This window comes from Pholis gunnellus, assembly GCF_910591455.1.
Source record: "Pholis gunnellus genome assembly, chromosome: 15".
Classification (NCBI taxonomy): Eukaryota; Metazoa; Chordata; class Actinopteri; order Perciformes; family Pholidae; genus Pholis; species Pholis gunnellus.
Window position 1 is genome coordinate 11,373,703 of NC_136542.1, and position 25,259 is coordinate 11,398,961.

Below are 25,259 nucleotides of genomic sequence, written 5' to 3' on the forward strand. Positions count from 1 at the left end.
CAAATGTGTGTTTGCAGTTTGGGACAGGCAGTTGAGAGATGTAATGTGGAATGCAAGACAATGTTTAAAGCCAAGGTTTGAGGCTTTGTTAAGCTTTGAATGGTTACACATAGCATTTGAAAAAATAAATCATGAACTGAATGGAATTGTGTTTTTACAGTTAAAGCTCCCTGATGTAAATTGTTTCTGACACCAGTATAAACAAGCTGTTCGCTTCAGGAAGAAAGTTTATTTGTAAAATGCAAAACTTACCGCAGATTGGATCGAGATACATCAACATGGGCTATAGGTCCGATACTGCCTCATGTAGTTGGATCGTGTATTGGGTACCATTATTTTGATAAATAACAATTCAGTATTTTTATATCTATCTATTTATTTGTTACATTTAGTTTTACAAAGTTAGGAAAGTAATGTTTAAGTCAAGCCTGATTTGAATTAATACATTTTCCTTTTTTTTGTGTGCAAACATGAGTATATTAGTTATCTTCCAGGAGCCGATCTGTTTATGTAACCCACATGGGGTCCCGACCTCAAGATTGAGAAACCCGGTTGTAAGGCCAGAGGGTGCACAGCACACGAACAAATGACTGATGTTCTATGGTTTGTAAGCCCATCATCCACCCTAACAGCATCTTTGGATAAATGCAGCGCACCACAGTGTAATTAGGAAACCAGTTATTAATATCTAAACATCATTTCAAAGGCTATACTTGACTAATTCCTCGTAATTCTAACTTATCTTCAAAGTAGTACAGTTTGTGACATAAGCAGAATAAAAATGCACAAATGGAAAAACAGCTCAAGGGTATGACTGTCTTGTTTTCTCTTGTTTTTGTCTTATTTTGTCATATTTAATCCAATAAGAACGGACTCATTAAAAACAAATGACTTGCAGTATGCATATGCAGTTTTATAATTCAATTAGATCATTTTGAACATCATTGATCCCACAGAGGAAATTTAATTTAGACCATATTATTGTTCCATCATAAAAGTAATGGATGGTTTGAGGCCAAAAAAGGGGGGCAGGGACGTACGATTGAGCTTACAAGCAGCAACTGTGAAAGATATGTTCCTGGAAATCTTTTTATTCCCCTAACTTATTTGTTAATGTAATTTGCAACAAAGCACGTTTTGAATGAAGATTGAATAAACTACTATACAGTGGGACCAGTTGTGGCTTAGCCTCATCTTTGTTGTCTGTCACATCAGCATTGTAATCCAGATGTTGCTGTACTGACTTTCACACTATTATCTTAAGAAGAGAGGACAAAGGAAAGAGATGACAGTGTTAACCATTGATCTACCATGTCTCCGGCTTTCCAGTCAAGCCAATTTAGTTATATAGCACCAAACCACAGCAGAGGTTATCTCATTACAATGGTAGAATAAAAGAGATCAAGTAATGGCAGAAACCTTTTTGTTTAATGTCCTTAAAGAGGTCATGAATAAAATATGCCCTCTAGTAACTTTGAGTGTCCTATTTAGACACAGGACACTTGGGAAACATTTGTCATAAGTCAAACTCAAATTCCAATCATTGCAGAGGTGAAACGATCAGTCAGTTAATTATATAATTATATATATATTAATTAGTCGATCGACAAAAGATAAATCAGCATTCAGGAAAGCATTTTCAAGCAAATATGTCAAATTCTCTCACATTACAGCTGCTCAAAACAAGATAATTTGATGTCATACATGACAGTGAATTGAATATCTTTGGGTTTTAGACTGTTGGTAAAACAGGCAATTTGAAGAAATTATCACTGGGAAATTATCATAGGGCATTTTTTCCCCCGATATTTATATCCAGTTTACACACAACACGATTAATGAAATCATTGAGAAAGTTTTGGCAGATTATTAGATAATAAAAATAAACGTTAGTTGCCTTCTTAAATAATAACGGAAGCAAGCGACAGAAAGGAAAGGTGAAATATCACTACATCAGGAATTTTGTGAAGAATTTCAAGGCCTTCAAACCAAAAATAGGCTACAGACTGACTGATGGCAGGTGTCTCCTCTTCAAAACAAGAGTCTGTCTCTGTATGACGTGCGTCTCAGCCCTTCGTGGTAGGTTGGTGAAGACAGTGAAAGCTGCCCTTGTTTGGATTTTCTGCTACCTTCAATACCATCTTTGTGACATTTTATCTTTCTTTCCAGAGAATTGAAACAGGATATACTCTTATACATCTTTATCTACTACTTTAGGCAGTAATACTCGTAAAACTACTTGTAATTTTGATCAAAGTAATACAACTATTGTGACAACATTTAACAAGCTCTGATGCAACAGCCAAGGCTGTTCATGTTGACTCTAACTCTCACTGATTTAATATGAAAAGTGTTGCCTGTTCTCAGTTCCCTCAGATCACTTTATGATATTTTCCAGTGGACTCCTTTCTGGTATTTTCCCGACAAGCACCAGACAAACTGCTGCATGAATCAAAGCTAATTTAATATACTGTGTGAACTTACTGTCAAAGCTACTGTAAGTATTCCATCCTGGAAAATCCACCCTACATACAATAACTGTGTAAGAATTGTTATGTCTTTTCTGTGGCCTGTTCAGCTAATGCATGTCCTCTGGCTGTGTTTTGGTAAACCTCTGTGCTACTGGTAATGTAATGGCCGGTTTTACGTCACCTCAGTGTCACTGTTGCACCATTTTTCTCCCGAGAAAACCTTGCCCTCATCCTGTGTAACCAGCTGTCTTTCAGTTAGAAGCTTAGAAGCCCCAGCGAGTTTTCAGATATCTTATTGACAAGATTTGCAAACTTCTGCTCAGGATTTGGCGTAGTGACAGACACAACATAAAGGCCCTATCCCCCTAAATCCCAAAGTCCTGATCCCTCAGGGACTTAACTGACATCAGCTGGTAAATTATTCAGTGTGAGAGGCTGCAAGGCCTTCAAATACGAATGGGACAGTACTTTGCAGCGACATATCGGACTACCTTGATGACACCAAACATGTACAATTGTGGGTTTTACGTTTTTACTCCCTGATTTGAAGATCTTACAGGTTCTTACCTTACGAGACGAGAGGTCTGTGTATGAATCTCTGTACTTGTTTTTGTCAAATCAGTTTCAATAAACTCAGTAAACAAAATTAAAATAAATGGTTGATGAATAAACCAGGCGTGTAATATAACCCATGCTTGCATTCCTCTGCTTTCATGTGTTTATACGCCCCATCTTAAATCCTTAATGTCAATGTTTATGTGTAAATTTAATATGCCAGACTGAACACATGTGCCGTCCTCTGTTAACCTTTTTATTTATTTTCCTGGCAATGTTGTGTTTAACGTCACAGCGCTTTGAATTGTGGGTAATTCCCTCAGTCAAAGTCTGCAAAGTCTGCAGAGTTCTAAGACACTCTTGAATTAGCTCATGAATGCACACTTGCAAGCAATTAGAAAGAGTCAAGCACAGACTCAAGAACACTCAATAATGTTAATACCAAAGAGTACTTTTATTATATGAGTTGAATACATGAAGCCTTACTTGTGAAGTTCCTCTCTGGAGCGTTGTGTGTAATGTACGTGTGTTCTGGTGGCGCTTCATCGCCATCACGTTTGGGTCTGTGGCCACTGGTTATCCGTCTAGTGGGCCGCCAACCAAACCTTGAATTAAATAAACTACAACCAGCAGCAAATTCATTTCAGGAAAACCGTTTGGACCTTGATACAGCCTTTTTCCTGAGAGACCACTTATCATCACGAATGCTCACACTCTGTTCAAAGCTGCAAACAGTTGCCAGCATCCTGGATTGTCATCAAAGTAACTGCTCTGCTGCCTGAAGATGAGGCAGTTCATTCATTTATCTTTAGGGCTGGGTAGCGTTTAAAAAAATGATATCAGTATAATATCAGTACCCTTAAAGTGACACCGATACCAACAGGTATCTTTTTACTGGAGAAGTTTGGATACTATTTGGATTATTTCTGACTTAACCCCCGATTCACAGCCCTACTCATCTTTCATTCCCTCTTTTTGATACAAGTGAATGCCATCATGTATTTGATTAGTTTCTTTCCTTCTTTAAAAAAAAATCTAAACTTGATCTGGTGAAAAGGGAACGAGTTAGAGGCAATTAGTGTAAGTTTGAGTTCTAGGGTGATTCCCCTAAAACACTATTTGCTATTTCTTGTTAATAATAGAATGTTAATGTTTGTTATTTGGCTGAATCCTCCTCTTAAAAGGCTATTAAAATGTTCCGCTTTCCGTATTCAGAAATCTATCCATAGCTGCTTTTATTCCATAATTAGAGATGAATAGCTAGTCCGCCATTCAAATACACGATCCCCCTCACCCTCCGTCATTAGCATATATAAACTGCCCTCTTAATATCTCAATTTGTCCCGCTTGACCCGTGTGACCTTGCCTTACAGGCCCCAGAGCACAGTAAAGTCACTGTTCAGAGGCCACGAAATGGGTTAAGTTGCGATGACCCACTCACTCTCTACTGGTCATGCTAGTTAGTATGTTCAATGTCATGTCACGTGTAAAGTGCCCCCCCTCTCAGTCATCCTCCAGAACAAGACCATGTCTGTGGGTCAGTCTGCAGTGGCCCTATTTCTGGATAAACTCTGAAGTTCATACATCCATTGCTCTATTCTCAGCTCGTCATGTTCAGGGGTTATAGGTACTGAAGTTGTTCCCAGCATGCACTGGGCTGAGGCTCACAACCAAGGGTGTAGGTTTGGTTTTAGTCATGGGGACTAAATGGATTTTTCAAATAAATAAATAGATAAGCTGTTCATTCTATTCCCTGCATTCAGTCCATAACAGGGCTGACACAGATAGATATATATCATCCACACTCACAACCACACCTGCAGCCAACTCAACTATGTGTTTTTGGACACGTCTTTTCATTTTCTCAATTTGGACGGCCAATTTCTCTATCAACTACATGCTGCGTTAATAACTTCCTCGTTTTGGACAGCGATGTGTTCCTCAGATGTATTAACATATTGGAACAGAGTTGCTTTGGCGCGCCACCCTGGCAACTATTTGTTTCCTCAACAGTTTTCCAATTTATTTTAATGAGTTAAATGCATTGTTTAGCAGTTTGTAATGCTGCGTATGACCTGCCCTCATAAGCAAAACAAGTACTGTAACCACTGTCTGTCTGTCTCTCCAGTTAGCACTACCTGCCACGCTCTTTTGGACAGATTTCTTGAGGAGAACTTCTCAGATCAGCTGTTTCCTCCAGAGGATGACAGCCAAGGTAAGAGTTATGTACCGACGTGTGACACACACAAACAGAAAACGTCATTACTTGCAATGATAACCTGTATCAGTGTAATGTAAGTAGTCATTAATCTGAGTGAAAGTTGGCTTGGCTGTAAAGCAAAGTTGAGAAAGGACATTTTGATAATGTTTAGTGCACATACAGCACCTGCAAATTTGAAATATCCTTAAAGGTCAGGAATGATTGCATTGCCAATAATCCACCTCATTCAGGATGTTGAGGTGACGCTGCTCCGTTAGATGGTGAAATTAAAAGAGCAAAGCAGCTCACAAGCAGCATGCTAACAACAGGAAAACACGTGTTAGGTCATTTGTGATTAAAGGAAGCATAATTTCAGTTTATTTGTGAGAGAAATGAAATAACGATTTAACAATGTGCCTCATATTTCCGTCCTTTATCCCCAGAGGGATTCCTATGGCTGTTTGCCATTTTAGCTGTAGTGGCAGTTTCCTCTCAAACCATCACATGATGTCTTGAACGAAGAACAAAGAGTCTGTCTGTTTGGCTTTTAAGAATATTTTTAAAAGGCAATTATATTTAGAGGAAATTTGGGCCAGGAAGTGATTAGTCCGTGGTGGAGGTCATGATCCAGGTGTGACTCCGGGACACCATCATGTAACAGTGTCAAAACAACTTTTTTAAACCACAGTATCTTCTCTAATAAAAAGCATCTGGTACATCTATCACTACACATGGAGCATACAGATGGTGTTGTTGTGTCGGTGAAGGGCATTTACTTTTGAAAGACTTCATACTCTCACAAAATCATTTTTTTATGTTGAGGTCATTGAATACATTTCTCATTATCCCAGGAAAACAAACTAAAAACATGTTTTTCATATAACAGAAAGGGGAAACAAAAATGTTTGTTGGTTAAGATTTAGTCTGTTAAATAATCATGTTTTTAGATGTAATCATTGTTAAATAATCATGTTTTTGTACATCAAAACATTTTACAACAAGCATTATTGGTCAAAATAATATTTGGAATTTGTCAAAATTAGAAAATAAAGTAAACACAAGGAGTAAATATACATTTCTGGCAACTGAAGAGGACACATGTCCTTTTTTCCCACTCTTTGAATGGAAGACAAAAAAAATCCCCTTTTATTAACCATTAACCACTGCGATGCTATTCAGATTTATTTGTAGTGTTTAGTGAATCCCCAACATCTTTGAATATTTACCCAAACAAACACTAAGTTATACGCTCCTCTCTTATCTCTCTGTTTTTCAGTTACCTCCTGTGACTTTGAGTCACTGTGCCTCTGGACTTTATCAGATCACAGTGACCACAGTGACTGGTCAGTGGTGTCGCCACAGCAACCAGAAAGCACTCAGACTGGGATGATGCCAGTGACGGATCACTCAGCAGGAAGCTCTGACGGTAAGAGTGCACAAGAGGTACATTTAAGGATACAATTAAAAGAGTGCTTCAGGATACTGCTCGTGCCTTTTTTCTTCAATGAAACATATTTAGCAGATAGATAATCAAGTGAATGGATCTTTGGACTTGCTCATTTGAATCTGTGCATCTCCCTTGACATTTATTTAGATTTTGTGCTTGATATATCCAATGGCTATTCGGAGATTTGTCCTAATGTTAAAGCATCCGTCAATTGATTTACAGGAGTGACAGTATTAGGGGGAGGCTATAAAACTGTCATGCATGAAATACTACGACTGTCTACTCTGTTTTATCACTCTAGGGCACTTCCTTCTCCTAAGCGCCTCCCCTACCGCCGAAGCCTCTGGGAGATGCAAGTACTACTTAACCAGCCCAGTCTTGCCAGGAAACGACAGGCACTGCACCTTGCAGGTGGCTCTGTTTGAGTCCGGTCCAGCGGTGGGGAACCTCACGCTCCTGATCAAGCCAGTCCACTCAGACTCCGCTGTTCTCTCTGTGGATCTCAACCACAGGAGACCTGATGAACACAGGTCAGCAAACCCACTCGCAGCAAGCTCTCCATACCTCTACAATGCCGTTTGTGCAGAATAGATATTTATTTATTATGCTGCACTGCACGTCCTTTGAATTAGTGTCAAAAAGAAAAACCCTGCATCTTTGCTGATTGAAGTGCTTGTCAAGTTGAGGTCCAGCCTATGAAATAAATACAAGGGAGCTTAGATTCACTGCAATGAAAGGTGACACAGGCCTTCAGACAGAGCAAGGGCACAGGAACCTAATTCTTTTACTTAGAGCTAAAGTTAAATAAAGAAAATGTTCCTCAGCTGTCATGTGGGACAACTGTAGAATTGTGACCGTGTGGGGCCAGCGGTCCCCTGTGTATTGTTTGGGAAATGGGGACAGGTATTTCCTATTGATCTAATGCTGAAGTACAGCCGTCTTTAGAGCAGCTAAAAGCATTCATGTGTCTCGATGCAGACTCTGGAAATGAATTTATATATAATTGGTTAGGACAGAAGAGAAATGGATGAGCATGGTCGTGCATTGGCTTTGTTAGTGTCTGTGCAATAATGGACAGAGCAATTCCATTATTAGGCACAGAGAGAGTGGTTTCATTTATTCAGCCCACTATTCATTACATGCTTAGCTATAGATGTAATTTCTAGACGCACTCTCCATTTAAAACACAGTTCCCATCTGATGTGACAAAAGCTTTACTGTGTTGCTGTGTGTACTTTGGCTGTACTGACTGTTTTAGTAATTAAGCAACAGTATTAACCTTTTTCCTGCTAAACAAAGGCTTAAATTAGATTATAAGCATTATATTTATTGTAATTAATGTTCCCGACAGTGAAACATCACCCACTCAACTAAATGTACAATTTGTTTTATTAAGCTATGATACCATGGGTCTATTTTTACAGATGGGCTCAGAGAGATGGAGGGTCGTATTATGAGATAAAAAAAAAAAAATCTTTAGTGGAACTGTGCTCTATGATGGTCGCTGTAGTCACAACGTTGCAAGTGCAGAACTGCTGTGTCCAGCTCAGCTTTGCACAAGTTTGGATTGTACTGTGTACAGGTACCCTGTGGTGCCCTAAAAGGTAACAATGTGAAAATAAAAACGGCAAAAGAAGCAGGTCGCAAACTGATATACAATGCAGCTTTCAAAAATGTTGTGCAAACTGAAAGATATTTGACATTGACTGATCTTGAAGACAGCAGAGGGTTTAAGTGGGACAAAAAATATTTCTAGAGTGTTTCATATGATATGCTGACTTTGGCCCGAAAGGTGTTAATTAGTTTCAATGGATGTGAAGGAAACAGCCCACAGTCACCACAACTTCCCTTAGTTGACCAAACGGATAGATAGAGGTTCTATTTTGTCTTTTAAAATGCATTGTAAACATGGAAAGTTTTTTCAATATTGTTTGTTACTGCTAAGGCCTGCTTCACCAAGAATGCCGTGATATTTATAACATAAACATCAATAAAGAAATATATATATATCTATATTTTATTTTATTTTTTTGCACACTTTTAATTGCTGATTGTTTTTAATGCGGTATCTTGAAAGATATCCAAACAAGCCAATGATAAAAGAAGGAAGTTGTGAATTCCTTCACTTGACTTCAAAATAAATGTCTCTGATTGGTTGCTGTAGGGCTGACTGGGAGGTCCTGGAGACTGTGATTGGTCAGGTGGACGAGCCCTTTCAGGTGATTCTGCTCTACACTTCCTGTTTGAGGGAAGATGGAGGCACCCTGGCTCTGGACTCTCTGGAGCTCATAGACTGTGAATCAGGTGAGTTCATCATGTTCTATAAAGCTATCATTTACTGCTTCCAGATGAGTGGTGCGAACGTCGGGGAGCACACTGACACACGCATGAGGCATATTACTGATCGCTGTCACACACTTAATGAAATGACAAAGTACAGAGTTGTAAACAAGCACAGCAGTTTTACCAACTTTTGCCCTATTAATCAGGGAAAATACCTGCACTGACTTGCTTATATACATGGCCTTAAAAACAGCTCAATATGGTTGTTTCCTGAACAGACTTCACGATCAACAAATGGATTTATTAGCATTCTAAATCACATGGCTGCTTTAAAAAAAAAAACCCTGTGGTTGGTTCGTTTGCTTTTAAACCACAAACGAACACTCTGAAGGGGACTGAGACCTTTTTAGGCTCAGTTTTGTACCAATTGAACTAATGAGATATGTGTTAATTGGTGAGCTTAAGAGGTGCTAGTAGTCATATTTTGTTGCCTTTGGGCAGAGTCAGGCTAGCTGTTTCCCCTTGATCCCAGTCTTTGAGCTAAGCTAAGTTAGCTGGTGTTCATCTTGATTCTTCTCATTTAACCCTCAACATAAAAGCGAATAAGCGTATTTACTCAAATATCCAACTAATCCTTTAAAGAAACAAACATTCACAACTTCAGGGTTAAATAGCTAAATATCCTTAGTTCTCCGTGATGTGTAGTATTGCTGTATAATTGTTGTGTGGTTGCTGGGATGCAGAACACCAGGTCATCGGACTGGAAGCGGCTTGTGGGGAATCTTTCTACTGTGAAAATTCGGGAGGATGCATCGACCAGAGCCAAGTGTGCAACTTCCACACGGACTGTCCTTTAGGGGAGGACGAGGGATTCATCTGTGGTGAGATTTTTGTTAAATCACAGCATGCATGAGTAGGGTGCTGTTTGGAGGGAAATCGTGGCCTTCAATTTCTATTAGTGGCACTTGAAAAGGCACTTATGCAGTTTCCCCTTGTGTGATGGCAAAACATTTTTAATTAGATTTGTATCTGCACCATTGGACTGATTGGGAGAGTGGAAATGTGAAAACAACATTCAAAAGTAAAAGATGTGTCTGTGTGAGTGCCTTCTCATCTTGCTTTTAGAAAGCAAGTAAATAAACATATTTCCCATAAGAGGCTTTGAGCTACAGCATCTCGCTGTGGCTCAAAATTCCTGCCCTTTATAGTGATGTTGGAACTTAAAATATGTTACCCAGTGACTCTTGGGTGTATTGGCAACTACTGCCAGCCAATAAACAAGAGAATTTTAGAGTTGTTTGAAGGCAGGTTTAAACTTTGAAGTTGGTTAATTTATCATGTTTAGCTTGATAAGCTTTTTTTTGTACTGGATGCAAAGAGATGAAATTGTTACCAATCGTCTTATGTGACCGTAAGATGTGTAACAGGACAGTACGGAGGACATAGCAATTAGTGGCAGCGCAGCAATCAGAAGCAGTTCTGCAGGTTTTTAATTAAACAAACTTCAAGAAACACAAACAAACCTAGCTCAGTCCAGAGCTCTATCACCAAACTAGAAAATATATACTATTTCAGCCGGGCCGCAAGCCGACTTACCGGGCTCAACTTTCTCCACCCTGGAGATCTTAGGGAGAAGCCACTCCTCCTCCTGCAGCATGTTCTCTCTGATCAGTTTCCCTGCTTGACCTTTGTTCATCTCCCTGAGGAGATCAGGATCAGATCTCAATGCTCTCCCGAAGGAGTGGGTGGAGCCTTCTGGCTGGAATGTCGATTCCAGCAACTACCCTGCCGCTCAGCCCCTTACAGATGCTAAACAAGCATATTTCATAGTCTGGGAGAGGTCAGGACACCCTTACCTGCAGATACAGTGTAACATGCATCATAGAGTACAGACACTATAAAGTGTGGAGAGTAAAAGAAACATGTCCAGTCGCGCAGACAAACACAAATTCAATCATGGAACCCCTCTTTTTGAAGTTTGAGTGCTTAGCTGGTTTCTCCAAGATGACATTCTTGCTTTGAGAAAAGAGGGATCAAGGGAAAGTATTATTATTATTTTAGCAGCTATGATCTCTGTTTATGTGAAATATGATAACGGTGTTCCTCCTCCCCAGGTGCTCTTCCATTTGGCTCTCACTGTTCATTTGAACAGGATGCATGTGGTTGGTCCGTGTCCAACCAGCACACGGCCTGGAGAAGAGTAGCTGGAGACGACCTTCTGGAGAAAGAAGACATGCAGGGTGTCACTCTGCAGAGAACACCAGGTTGGCTGAGTGTGTGTTTGCTTAGTGTAGAAACTACATTTTTATGTTCTCAAACAGGCTTTTCATTTATGTATGTATGTATGTATTTGTTGATCGTTGTCGACCCATATGGTAATAGGAATGCCTTGTTAGATTACTACCATATGAAGTTCCACCGCATGAAGAGTTCATATGGATTATTTAAAATCCAGCTGCAGAACATATTTGTGATAAGAGGGCAGAATATAAAAGCTTTTTATTTTATAGGCAGATGGTTTTCATCTTGCAACAAAACATTTGTCTGGCTTTAAAGAATAGAATAACATTCCAAACTTTTACTGTATCTCTGATGCCCATCATTTTGATATGTTTGTTTCATGAGCTGGTTAGCGTTCTGCTGTGTCACATTTATTGTGCGCCCCCAGGGCACTTCCTGTTTCTGCAGGTGAGAGAGAGCAATTCCCTCCGAGAGGCATCCATTCAGAGCTCGTCTTTTTCTCCCCCAGTCTCTACTACTGCATGTCAGGTCAGTTATTTACACTTTTTACCAGTTGTGTTGATATAATTGTGTTACCTTCTACTTGGGAGACTGCTCTTTGGCAACAAAAGATTTTGTCAATATGCTAACTGTTTTCCCATACAGATGCGTTTCTCTCTGTACCTTCATGGGGACTTTAATGGGACATTGCTGGTGGCTATAGAGGAGGATGGGACTACAACCGCTCCACTGGTCTGGGAGAGAACTGATCAGTGGACAGACGACTGGGAAGATGTTGCCCTGCAACTGACTGGCCTTCATCATGGGTGCGTGAAGTGAAATACAAAAAAAAGGGTAGAGATGCAGATGATTATGTAACTCTGTCATGCTGGAGTAAAGAATCCAGGCATGTTCTCTTGTGTATATAAAGGTTACCTTTATCATTCAACTGTACCCACCTCTTTTTCCTCGTCATTCAAAAACAGACCTTTATTGACAAAATCTGTGCTTTAGATTGAAGATGAGAAAGAGGAAAATTGCTGCTTTCGTCTAAAGAATTTATAATTTTCAAGATGTTAGTTATTATTCACTATAAACTGTTGTACATGTATTGGGATTGAATTTCCGTTGCCTTTCACACGAAGACAAAAACTGTAATCCTCTAAATGCACAAGTGGTATGTGCTTTGCTCCAGGTTCCACGTTAAGGTGACAGCTGTGTGGGCAAAAGGCTCTAATGCTGATGTTGCTCTCGATGACATTGCAATTGGAGCTTCCTGCTTCGACACAGGTAAGCTGTTGCTAACATGCCATTCAAAAATGTTACAGACCGTAACATAAATGGTACATTTAATTGTGGTACAGCATATTTGTGGCAATAACTGTAAAACCAATACCAAAAATAAAGTTATATTTAGTTTAAGACAAAGGGGAAGTAAACATTCAGTTACTGCTGGTTTCTCTTTCGTAAAGTCAGTCTGCAACATTTGTAAGAAGACATATCACTGTATTTCTCATGCTGCACCAATGGAAGGTTGAATTCATGAAAAATAAAATGCAAGTTTGGCCCTTACAGTCATACTTTGGACTGCCATATATTACCGGTGGTAACTTTTATCTCAATGTTCCTGTTCAACTGTTGTTGCTGAGTCATGTGTGACTGTCTTCCTCTAGATGTAGATCTAAAACATCACTTTTAATTATACATTTTAAAAAGCGCCGAAATTGTTGAGCCTGTTGTCGAGACTAATTGACGCTGATTGTTTTTAACGTGAGAGTAGTCGATTTGTAATGCTTTGTTGCAAATGTACTGCAATACGACAAGAAAATATTCTCACAATAATGTGAAAGGACGTTTAAACGACCTCTTTTTGCTCTATTCAAATGTTCCCAAGGTGAATTTTATTACTAAACATGGCACTAGAGTTAAAACACAGATGTGAAATTTGACTGTTTTGTGTCTGTGTGAATTAAGGGTAGGGTTGTTTAAAACCTGCGGGGAGCGACCGTGTTCGCAGCGGTATATCGGTTGTTGCTCAGCTCCAGCTGGACAAGATTGGAACGTTTCCTAACTGGTATCAATTCAGGACCCCAGAGAAACTTTAGTAAGCCATAACTTAGCTTAATGTTTCTCCCTATGTCATTTTTGACCGCTCTTTGGGATCTCGTCGTGCAAGAGAGGCTTGTATGCTTTTATAGTGTTGAAGCAAGACCAAGGAGACTGTTGTTGTAAAAGTAAAACGGGGGTTGGACAAATTGCGAACGGCGCTATCCTGTAAAAACTGTAACTTCTATTTTGTGAAAGCATGGAAATGGACAAAATTCACCATTTGGATGCTAGATAGTGGATGAAGAGGGCTGATGGAGAAATGTTTTCATGATGTTTTCCTGCTCAGGAATCATTCTCAGGAAATGGGTGCATGTTCATCCAAAATACCCATCTTTGAATTGTTCTCATATCCTCTGATCAGTGCTGCTTCCTGTCTGATTTCGATTGATGCTTCAATGAGATGCACATGTTTTACTGTGACTCATTGTCTCTCTTTCTCCCCACACCTTCTCTGGCCTCCTGCTTCTCCTCAGATCTGAACTCGCTCCTGCCATTGGCTCACTTGGAGGATTTCTTAAGCCCCCTTCCAGAGCCTTCAGCCTCAGGTACCTTGTGGATTTCCAAAGCCTCCCTCATGTGGCTTTTAATGCAGCATGCAGAATTTACATACCAAGTGGTGGATTGTACTCTCGCAATTTTCCCCTCGATGATTGCATGTTTATCTACCATATCAGCTGACCAGAAGCTTTTATTCCACAATACACACATGCCAGGTGGTTAAACCAATTTCCAGTGACTCCTATATGTTGTGTTTGTTTCTGTTCTTCAATGTTCAACTGTTTATCTTAGTCTCACATAGTTCGGTCCAATTTTTCTTGTGTTTTTGTTATTTCTTTCCAAATGAATACACAGCTCCTTAATTAATTTAACCGACTCACGCAACAATTCTCAGTTCTACCTTTCACCAGCTCATGACAGTGTGTCTTTCCTTTGTCTCCATTTTTCTAGAGGTTTCTTTGATGACATGGTGGTTTAACTCATGTGGTGCCAGTGGTCCCCACGGCCCAACCCAGGCCCAGTGTGACAGTACCTACAGGAACAAAAATGTCAATGTTACAGTGGGGAAGGAAGATCCATTGAAAGGAGTCCAAATGTGGAGGGTTCCTGCTACTAACAGATACCTGTAAGTGAGGGGATGGTTTAACGCTCGTCTACCTGAGCTTTAAGGTCGAAGATCAGTTATTTGTTCAAGTGTTAGTAGTCTGGGGATAGTCTATATTTTTCTAACTGTCAACAAATCACGTTAAAAGACCAAAGACGACAGTGACTCCTACTAACAAATATTGCTTGTGGGGTCAAAGCCTGACATGCTGTTATGCTGTAGACCTGTATTGTTGTCCACAAACACAGAAATGAGCCACACAGTTGCACTCTCTTACATTTGATTACATTACAGTGAAGCCACCCTAGTTTATCAATGTCAATCCGCACACGCTGGCTTGCTGCTGTAAATACTCGGTATAGGCACAAAACCTGCAGCTGAAAAGTTTCCAGGTAACGCACGATCTACTTCTGTTCGAGTAACGCAGTGCCCAGGTGTTATAGGGGTTTACCAAGCCTTTTTTTAAAGAATGAAAATGTGTAGTTTGTGACCCATTTAAAAGAAAAAAAATATGAATTTACAACTAATGAACTTGAGGGTGAGAGTCACAGACGGGGAAGGGAAGTCTGGAAGCATTGTCGGTTTTGATCTTTTCAGAATTGTTGAAAATAACTAAAATCTAGCCAGACTTGTCCTGTAAGAGCAGTGATGTTTACACTTATTACATTGTTAGTGTCGTTCATAGTGCATTTTAGGAGCTTGGTCATTGAAGAGACAATTTGGTGGTGTGTCTGCCTACGTGCTTGGGATCTAAATTGTTCTGGCCATGCTCAGTGTAATTGATTGTTGTCCTGCCAGATCAGAACTTCAAGCAATTTGATTGTCTGCACAGCAAGTCATGGGACCTCATCATCACACTCACGACACAAAACGAGGGAACAGAAAAGTGGCAGGATTAATCATAGGATTTAGAGGGTGTTGAATTACTTCAGTTAGACTACACACAGCTTGCTTCATGCCAATATCAACACAGTGTGTCTGTTTGTAAGAGGTAATCTTTATAAAACAACAGGTGACTGTGTCTCCTATTTTGTATGCTTTAATTGACGTGTATTGCAGTCTATCCATCTAGTGTGTGGTATACTGTGGGACCTGAGCCAGAAAGCAATTTCCTTCAGTCCCTGTATTTAAACCCCTTGTGGTTCATTGATATTCCTTAGGATCTCTGCTTACGGGGCTGCAGGAGGGAAAGGAGCCAAAAACCACAACAAACGCAACCATGGGGTCTTCATATCTGCCATATTTCCTCTGGAGAAAGGAGATATACTTTACATCTTGGTGGGCCACCAGGGAGAGGATGCGTGCCCTGGGGTAGGGTGAACTCTAGTTCACGCTGGAAGGGTTTTTTAAAGTTACCCTCTGGGATATCTTTTGCCTGCTGGATTCATACTTTTGTGAAGATAGCTTCTTCCTCTGAAACTCAAATCTCCCTTTCCCCCGTGGTGTAGAGAAATCCCCACACCCAGAGGATCTGCTTGGGAGAGTCGTCAGTGATTGAAGACAAACTCAGGGGAGAGACCGGTGCAGAGTGGGCTGGGGGAGGAGGCGGAGGAGGGGGAGCCACCTACATCTTTAAGGTGAAAGAAGATGGCTGTTTCCGTATTGTGTGTCCTTTCTGTGGGTTTGTTTGATACCTTGTGAGGATTAAGTGTACAGTTCAATGTCTGTAGGCACATTGAAACAGTTCAGCAGTGTCTCACTAATCCACAGGTTTAAATATATGTAGATTGGAAACACACTGGTGGTTGGAAAGCTGTTTTATCATAAAATTGGAACAATAACAATGTTCACTTGTTCCTTTTTATGATGATCTCCCATCTGTAATAAATTGTGGGTTTCCTGGGTGTCATGTGAAATTTGCTTTACTGCTGAGACTGATGCTTTTTCAAAACTTGCTTTTTAGCTGTAACTGTTCTCATGTGCACCACCGAGCATGCACATAGTTGTAAATGCCTGACATGAGTGAGCTTTGTGGTGATGCTGTCTTGTCAGATGGAGGGAGGTGAGCTGGTTCCCTTGCTGATTGCGGCTGGTGGAGGAGGAAATGCTTACCTGGAGGACCCAGAGTCCAGTCTGGACCAGATACCACTGGAGCAGTATGAAAACAGCACCATAGCTCCCAGCACCAACGGTCTAACTGGTGCTGCAGGTACTATATTATAGGCCTTCCTACTACCAGTGCGATATACTGTTTGTTTAAAGGGTTGACACAACTAACTCAGTTTTATTTGCTCCGGTTGTGACGTATCTGACGTTGAGATTCCTCCCTCCACCTTAATACAATGAGGCTGAGTGGAATTTGTATTTGTGGCGCTCACAACGTTGAAATAAATATCTTTCCAGAATAGGAGTTCCTGTTATGCTGGATAATCCACAGTACGAGCAGTCAACGGTAATCATAGAGGCTATTTCTTTAATCAAAACCAGTTTCAATTAAAACTTTTGACAGTGAAGTCTGTGACTAATTTGGAGTAACAACAATGTTTTGTATTCTGTACTCGAGCCATGGACGCTATCGTACTGAAAGCTGGTATTAATTTAACTTTTCAGGAAATTTTACTGAGCTTTGTGATGAAATGGGCCTTAGGATCAGCAAGAATTACACTTTTCAGAAAAAAACCCTGTATAACAAAGGTGATGACTAACTTGTCTCCTCAGAATATTTTTTAAAACCATTGTGACACGATGAAGGATCGCAGGTTGACAGAGTGCTATGAGCCTCTAAGGAATGTTTATTTCTGACAAAGACAGAGACATGTTGGTTGAAGGCCACGAGAGGATTTGTTTGTTCTCACGCACACACACTTGAAGCAGCACACATTGGCATGCATGCTCTCACACAGCAGGATGTGTTTGTTCTGTGGATAATGTGATCTATCTGGATCGTATTTTTAGTTTCCTGACAGGTTGCAGCGAGACATATATGGTAGAGAGGTCGCTCTTCGCTCTTGGAAATGTCTGCTGGAACGTTCTCGGTAAATCCTCTCTGACCGACAAAGTCTCAACACAGACCGTCCATCAGCTCATCTTATTGAAACCTCTGTGGGTTTGTTTAGATAGAGATCTGAGTGTCAGGAGAAATATGCAGCTCTTAGTAGTGTGTGGATGTGGTTGTGCATTTGTGTGTGTGTGTGTGTGTGGTGGAGCCGTGTGTTGAACTGGTGCAACGGGTCATCCTGCCGTCACACATTATCATGCATTGCATTGCAGAATTTGTTAAGGCTCCTGCTGGACATGTGACTTTTTTTTTTCCCCCCATCTGCGTAGATTAGAGGCCTTGACCAGCTGGTGGATGAGCCTGTCGACTCTTTTGATGATTATTCATCAAGGGTCTCTGTTTCTGTTCCCAAAGTTGAATATCAAAAAGTGTGTGGCTGCAAGTGGCATCACTTTGGATGGTTGTAATGTGATTTTTTTTTTTTTACTGCCTGTCAACAGAAAAATGACACACCACAACAAAGCAAAAACAGAACATGAACTTTTGCTGACTGTCTCCACGGGTTTCCATGCTGTTTGTCTCCAATGCTTCACTCAAATCCGCACCTTGTCAAACTTAATCTCAACAAGACTGAACTCTTTCCTTGGAAAATCTTGCCTTCCTTATATTTATTGTCCAAGGGCCAATACTACTTGGACTTGAAACAAATACCAGATGCTTCCAATGCCAACAGATTCTGTATTCATATGCACATATCTGTTTAAGATTACAGCTGAGTAGAGCCAATGACACTGACATGGCAACGGTCAGCCACTGTGGGCTCAGGAGGAGCGCACGTCTATATATTTTACTTAAGTGATGTCACCGGGGTATCTTAGCTTGTCTTGTTGACACATTTATAGTGTTCTGTCGCTACTTCATCGGCCAAAAAAGTGCTCAAATAACAAAGGAAGAATATTATTTATTTCACCAATATGTTTGAGCAAGGCTTTCATCGGGGTTATGTAGAGAATGTGTAAAAAAAGAAAAACACAGTTTCTATACAGTACAATCTACAAGAAGGCTGAATGGTAGCTGCACATATACATAGCCAGCCTTAAAGGATGCTGCACCTTCAGCACGAGAAAATGAAACGGGCAAAAATAATCTTACAGTCACGAAAAAACATAGTTGAGTAGTTAAAAACATTGTTCCTCTTCTCCTTAGCTCTAACCATATTTTTTTCCCCTTACAAAATATGTATGATATATATATGATAAAATACTGTATGTTGTGCTTGTTTGGGGTTTGTGTCCCTTAAGGTGGAGGTGGAGGCTGGAAAGACAGTATCAGTCCCCACCTGGAGGCGGGAAAGTCTCTGGTGGAGGGTGCTGAGGGGGGTTCCTCGTGTTCCCTCGCCCTGTCCAAGCTCAGCTGGTCAACCTTTGGGGGATTTGGAGGTGGAGGTGGGGCCTGCACAGCTGGAGGCGGTGGAGGAGGTTACAGAGGTAACATCGTCCTTTCCGCTACCCTCAAACAACATTGCATTTCTATTTCTAACTCCTGCACTTAAAACCCAAATCACGTTTATGTCTATTCTTTTGTCTCGCTGCCTCCTGACATTTCATCCCAGGCACGCCTAAACACCTTAAAGAATATTGGCATAACTTTCTCTTTAAGAGACAGTTGATGGGTGCTTCAGTCTAAAGCATAATGTCTTGCCTGTCTGGTTGCTATCAGCAGTCGACTCGTAACTGAAATTACACAACTGAACAGCTAAATCACTCCAATCGTATCTCACAATCTTTTAGCTTTCTGTCACTAAGGTACAAACTGACAAGCATGACCTGTCATAGTTGGCTCAGAATGGTTTTGACGTTATTTGTAATACTGACTGATAGGAGAGTAAACAACATACATTTTGTGACAGGAGGTGACGCTGCGCTGACAGATGAGATCACAGCCGACGGTGAGAATGGAATCTCATTCATTCATCCGATGGGAGAGATTTTCCTTCAGCCTCTGGCAGGTGAGGCTGACATCATATGATCATTTTATCGAGACAATGATGCTGATAAATTCAATCATGACTCAGCCAGAGTGGAGTAGTGAAAATAGAGGAGGAATAGAGGGAGTAGAGGAGAGAAAAGAGAGAAAATGTCATCTCCTGATGAAGACTGTGAGATGCAGTTGAAAGCATAAAAAAAGCTATCGAGTGGTCCTTGGAATTAAGATTTTTTTTTTGTCAAAGTAGAATAGAATAGAGTAGAGTTAACTAGACTAGATCAGAGTAGAACATGATTTAATAAAGTGGAGTAGAGAGCAAACTCCTTCTGCTAATAAAGACCATGAGATGCAGTAATAGAATAGAGACCAAAGACAGAACACACCATCTACAGATGAAGACAATGTGATGTGATTTAAAGCCCCCAATAAAGCTCTGCACATTCAGTTACAAATGTTTTGACAAACTGCAATAGAGAAAAGTAGAGTAGAAGTTAACATAACACTGTGAGAAAAAAGAATAAATAGATGAATAGAAAAAAGATAATAAAATGACAAGGAAGAACAGCAATAATGACAAATAAAGACAAAGTCAAGAACTTACTTTTGACATGAAGCCATCAAATTGAAAATGTATGTATTTTGTTATAATCACTCTTTTCAAAAAATAGATGCTGAAAAATGTTTTAGACGCCAGTTAATTATCCCCATGCATCTTGTTTTTGCCTTAGTAATATGAAAACTCAAGGACATCTTTGGAGTTATGTAGGACATTTGCATCATTGCTTAGAGTCACTCCAGGAACAGAGAACATTAAACATGGTAAAGACCGTGTGTGTGTGTGTGTGTGTGTGTGTGTGGCGGTGTTTTTTTTGTGAGACTACCATCTGATTCTCATTATTCAGCGGGAGCAAGCGGAAGGCAGTTGGTTAATTCACAGCCTCATGGAGCTTGTTGCCTTTGGCGCCAGCAGACAGCCGTCCATTCTCATGTGAAAGACGCTGTTGTTGTTGCTCCGTGTGCTAACAGTCGAAGCTTTCAAACACAGTGGCTGCCTCAGCAGCGTTCAAACATGAAATGTATTCAAAGCGAGATCTCAACAATGATATTAAAGATCAAATGTTAGTATTTAATTTTCTCTAATGTAATCATCTTGTCTTGAAGTGATGGATGAGGTTTAATATGACACACATATTCTCCTTGTATTCATAATTTGTATCAAGACTCAAGATTAGAGGTCAAAAGTTAGTTAACACATGTAACAGTAATTTATTATAAAACTTTTATTACAAGCACATATCAGGTTTTACACAAATACAGACATAATTGCACAACATGTACTGTGTTTAGAGATAAAAGTACAAAGTTGGTGACATTCTGTATATTTCAACAACTCTTATAAAAACACCTCATACGGGATAGTGCATTTGTTTGGGGAGCCGTTACGGCACCAAGAATAAGCTATACAGAACCAGGCTTTGGCTGCAAAAACAATACTTCAATTCATTGTTGGGTTTGGTCTTTTCATGAGATTTGCTGACAAAAAAGAAAAATATCACCTGACCTTGTTGGACTGTACTGCCCCCCTTGGTGTTTTTTCCTTTATAGTTGCATTATAACCTGGAATTTATTGATTTTTATTTGTTTTTATGTAGTGGACTCACACAAAATAGTCAAATAGTTTGTATTCACCCCCTTTTGCTATGAAGGCCCCTATAATAGATCTAGTGAAACCATTTACCTTCAAAAGTCACTTGATTTATTTAAATATTCCACCTGTGTTCAATCTGACTGTCACATGATCTAACTAACAGATCACCATTGAATCCATTGTTACTAAATGGAAAGAATATATCACCACAACAGACCTGCCAATAGAGGAACAATACTTAACTACAAAGAAACCAAAGACAAAAAATAAGAAAACATTTTTGGAGTTCGCCAAAAGGTATGTGGGAAACTCCATATGTGTTTTATTATTTTTTTTTTTTTTTTCTTTAAGCAGTGGCTTTTTTTTCTGGCAACTCCTCCATAAAGATCAGCTCAGTGGAGTGTAAGGCTTAAAGTGGTCCCATGGACAGATACTGTAATCTCTCTGTGAAGTTTCCAGTTCCTTCGGAGTTGTCTTTGGTCTCTTTGTTGCCTCTCTGATTAATGTCTCCCTTTGCATGCCATGAGTACTGTTCCTCTATTGGCAGGTCTGTTGACATATTCTTTCCATTTTTAAATAATGGATTTAATGGTGATCTGTTAGATCATGTGACACTCAGATTGCACACAGGTGGACTTTATTTAAATAATCAAGTGACTTTTGAAGGTAATTGGTATCAGATCTTATTTCCGGGCTTCGGGACATATGGGGTGAATACAGTTTTTTCATTTTGTAGATTTGTTTTGGGGCTTTGTTTTTCATTTCACTTCACCAATTTTGACTATTTTGTGTAGTACTACATAAAATCCAAATGATAATCAAGTTTAATTTGAGGTTGTGATGGGAACAAAATAGGAACAACGCCAATGGGTGTGAAATGTGTTGCAAGGCACTGTAACGATCACCCTCCCTAACAAATTGTGTCTGGTGTTTGTGTTTCTCTGCGTCCATGTGTTCACTGTTCCCTGTAGCCATGGAGAGTCATGGCGAGTGTGAGATCAAGGTGCAGCTGAACTGCAGCCACTGTCAAACACAGAGCTGCAAACGAGATGAGGATACTCACCTCATCCTCTGCCTCTGCGACGACGACGACGAAGTCCTGGCCAGTGACAACGTCACATGTGTCAGCACCATAGGTACGTAATTGCCTCTAACAAACACTAGTTTCATTTCTCGTATGAAAGCCACAATGTGTTAACAGCTGATTTTAATGGCAAACAATAAATCGTTAAAAATTCTGTCCAATCCAAACTAAAGCCGTTTTTTAATTTTTTGAATCTTTGTCCTTCTCTCCGGGCAGCTTCTCATGGCCCGGCTCTGCAGGGCCAGATGTCGACGTCTTTGATCTTGGCAGTCGTGGTCTCCACCATTGCGAGCGGCGTTGCGCTGATCTGCACTGGCGTCATCCTCAGTAAGAGACTTATCCAGTTCTGTGTGCAGTCTGTACCCTCCACCTTCCACCGGCTGTGAGCAGCCGCTGGAAATACAGATGCTTCCAGATGTTGCTGAAGCAGGAATACGTTCTTGACAAGTGTTGGTTTAAATGCCGTCCTCTGGCTGTGTGTTGGATGATCAAAGGGGCTGTGGAGAAGATAGGGCTCCGAATTACATGTGCTCAGCACTTCTGGACACATTTATTACAAGCATTATTTCAGGTGACTCACCTTTTTTGCTTTCTGTTTTTCGTGCCACAAAGTGTGAAATAAGATTGTACGGCAGATGAGAAGTGAGATTATGTATTTATTGCCCACACTACAATTTATTTCATGGAAGCACGATACGGTAGAGATGTACTGTAAACATCTCACTGTATATGACATTGATTTTGATATAAAAATACAGTATTGGCTATAAAAACAACAAGCGGAAAGGTTTGACATTAAACAAGGAAGTTTCCCAGCTGGAGATGTGTACTGATGAGTTAGAGAAGACAGCAGAAAATGTCAGGTGTTATGATTCAATGGCTGGTAAAAAAAAAACAACCTGAAGAAACAATGATTATGAGGCATAAAGAAAACATAACAAATCACGATATAATATGGTGATAAAATATTGGATTTTAGTCATTTTGGGAAGCATACAGTCTATCCTAACCCATGGGCATTGATTCTCTGCGATACGAGTATTAGGGTAGAGCAAAAAGACTTGAGCTCAGAAAAAGACTATTACACAAAGCGCTGTGATGGAGTGGTTGGTTTTCAATGAAGAGATGACTCGATTTGTTCGATTTCTGTAATCTGAGACAATCTGACAATCAGAATTCATGTAAAATGCTTTGCTCTTAAAATAGGAATAATTACGGAATTAACAATTAACCAGTTTTATTTTACTACTCAGTAGCAATAACACTCTAGGAAAGAGAAAGAGAGACAACTGAGGAATTAGAAGACAACCACAATCTAAATATTTAAGATTAATTAGTCATCTGACGTTACCTAATGCTACTAATGTTGCATTAATATTTATCTTGGTCTCAAAAGCTGCTATGCAATACAACTGTTTAATGTTGACATGTTTAGTAAAACTAGCTTTATTAACCGCAGACACTTAATAATAAATGCAGTTTTAACGACAACATATGCAGTCATTTTGCAATAATATAGGACAGTGAGGGATTTTAAAGCTAATTACATGTTTTTTGCACCTTTTGTCACCTTTTTGACAACCATCTGCTGCAGATATTAAGCAAGGGAATCCTGACATGTTGGTGCACCACTAATCCTCCACGAAAGGTGTTTAAGATGTTTGAGTACAGAAGATTCCCTCTCTCTCGTCCTCTCGATAACCTCACTGAAAGTGCTGAATAAGTAAAGCTTGACAGTGGAGGACTCGCTCTTTCTTCCTCACATTCAGTCTTGGTGAATTTAAGCTTTGTGTGTGTGGGCCTCTGGAGAAATCTGCACAGCACTGACTTCCTGTAAAATATCAATCCCATTTTCACCTCTCTGGGCTTGTACGCTGTCTGACAAGACAACCAGGCTCCATGAAAAGAGCAGTTTGGGGTTTTGACCAAACTAGTACAAGAATCCTCCTTTATTAAGGGAAGTGATCAATAAAAAGCATATCTGACTCATTAAAGGAGAAATATGGAGATTTTTTTTTTCCCCCATTCGCAGTGAGTCCAGATCACGGTAATGTTTTCCAGGTCATTCTAAATCTAAATATCTGGTGAACTTAAATCTAACACCACTGTAGGATACATCATGTTCCCTTGTACACAGGAAAGGTAAACTAATAGACCAATATGGAATTTACTGACCTCACGTTCATGCCCCTCGAGGATCGCCTTTCCTTTTTAAGACACTTCATGAGCTTTAATCTTGCTCCACTACTTTGCATAAAAGATATCACAACACTGTTGTATTGTGGAGTGACATTTCTGTTTTTTTTGCTTTTTATTTTAGATTGGGTGGATTAGGTCCACATCACTTGGTATAATACGTTCTAGTTGCAGAACCTTTTATATGTATTGTTATTAGATGCATATGTGAATGTGTGAAATGCACATTGGAAGAAAACTACAGTGTTTTTTTCACAGCAGTATACAAGAATACCAGTAATGGATGTTGAGAGTAACACCGTCCCTTCAGGAAATGTTTGTATTGCTTTAATATTTTATAAAAATGGGAAATTAATTAAAGTTGAAGTAGGGTTAAGATGAGCCAGGCCAACAAATATTAGTCATCAGATAAATGGTATTTCAGCAGAGAAGACAGAAAATAAATGTAAATGCTGGTATGTGAAACAAAATTACAATGGTTGGGTATAGATAAACATAGATGCATTCTGTGTCATGCATTCTTTGTCATCAGAGTATTTTCAGATGGATATTAATTGCAGATGAGATGGTTGTTTTGCTAATTAATAGTTATAAACAAATAGAAGTGGAGTGAAACTGCATGACTCCTGTAATAACCAGACAAAGTGCTTTTTGTAATGAAAAAAATGGATGAGCTATTAAGTGTGACTTCCTCACTAACTGCACTGAGTGTGATTGTGTGAATTTGCAAGTGAATAAATCAAATACTAAAACGAAACTTAACATTTGTGCAAATACATACATGTTGCTTTCCGTTGCAAAAAGCACACCTACGCACACGCTTTCAGGTTAACAGTGTCTCTTCACCTGAGCTCTCCCCCATGCAGGGAGGTAGTCTGTTCCCTGGGCGCCCCATCTCCTCCTCCGTTCCCTCCTCCTCCTCCTCCTCAAACCCACCCCTCATCCCAACCCCCCTGAGTCCCTAGCATCTGCACCGGGCGATGGCTCTACGACACCTCTTACCTGCACGCAACGCCCCCC

At 39.9% G+C, this 25,259-nt stretch overlaps 1 protein-coding gene across 1 annotated transcript in view; it reads left to right on the plus strand.

Moving 5' to 3' along the window:
- The window catches only part of ltk (leukocyte receptor tyrosine kinase), a gene marked incomplete at both ends in the record, with an annotated part of 43,070 nt that overhangs the window by 11,129 nt on the left and 6,682 nt on the right, over window positions 1-25,259 (plus strand). The window contains 18 exons of the mRNA XM_079174241.1: window positions 5,155-5,241; window positions 6,503-6,652; window positions 6,975-7,203; window positions 8,838-8,977; window positions 9,700-9,837; window positions 11,071-11,220; window positions 11,625-11,725; window positions 11,843-12,003; window positions 12,372-12,466; window positions 13,759-13,830; window positions 14,234-14,408; window positions 15,548-15,698; window positions 15,836-15,964; window positions 16,380-16,536; window positions 18,627-18,812; window positions 19,235-19,333; window positions 21,931-22,095; window positions 22,260-22,370. Of these exons, the coding sequence (XP_079030367.1) occupies window positions 5,155-5,241; window positions 6,503-6,652; window positions 6,975-7,203; window positions 8,838-8,977; window positions 9,700-9,837; window positions 11,071-11,220; window positions 11,625-11,725; window positions 11,843-12,003; window positions 12,372-12,466; window positions 13,759-13,830; window positions 14,234-14,408; window positions 15,548-15,698; window positions 15,836-15,964; window positions 16,380-16,536; window positions 18,627-18,812; window positions 19,235-19,333; window positions 21,931-22,095; window positions 22,260-22,370 (2,496 nt within the window). The remainder of the gene's footprint in view (window positions 1-5,154; window positions 5,242-6,502; window positions 6,653-6,974; window positions 7,204-8,837; window positions 8,978-9,699; window positions 9,838-11,070; window positions 11,221-11,624; window positions 11,726-11,842; window positions 12,004-12,371; window positions 12,467-13,758; window positions 13,831-14,233; window positions 14,409-15,547; window positions 15,699-15,835; window positions 15,965-16,379; window positions 16,537-18,626; window positions 18,813-19,234; window positions 19,334-21,930; window positions 22,096-22,259; window positions 22,371-25,259) is intronic.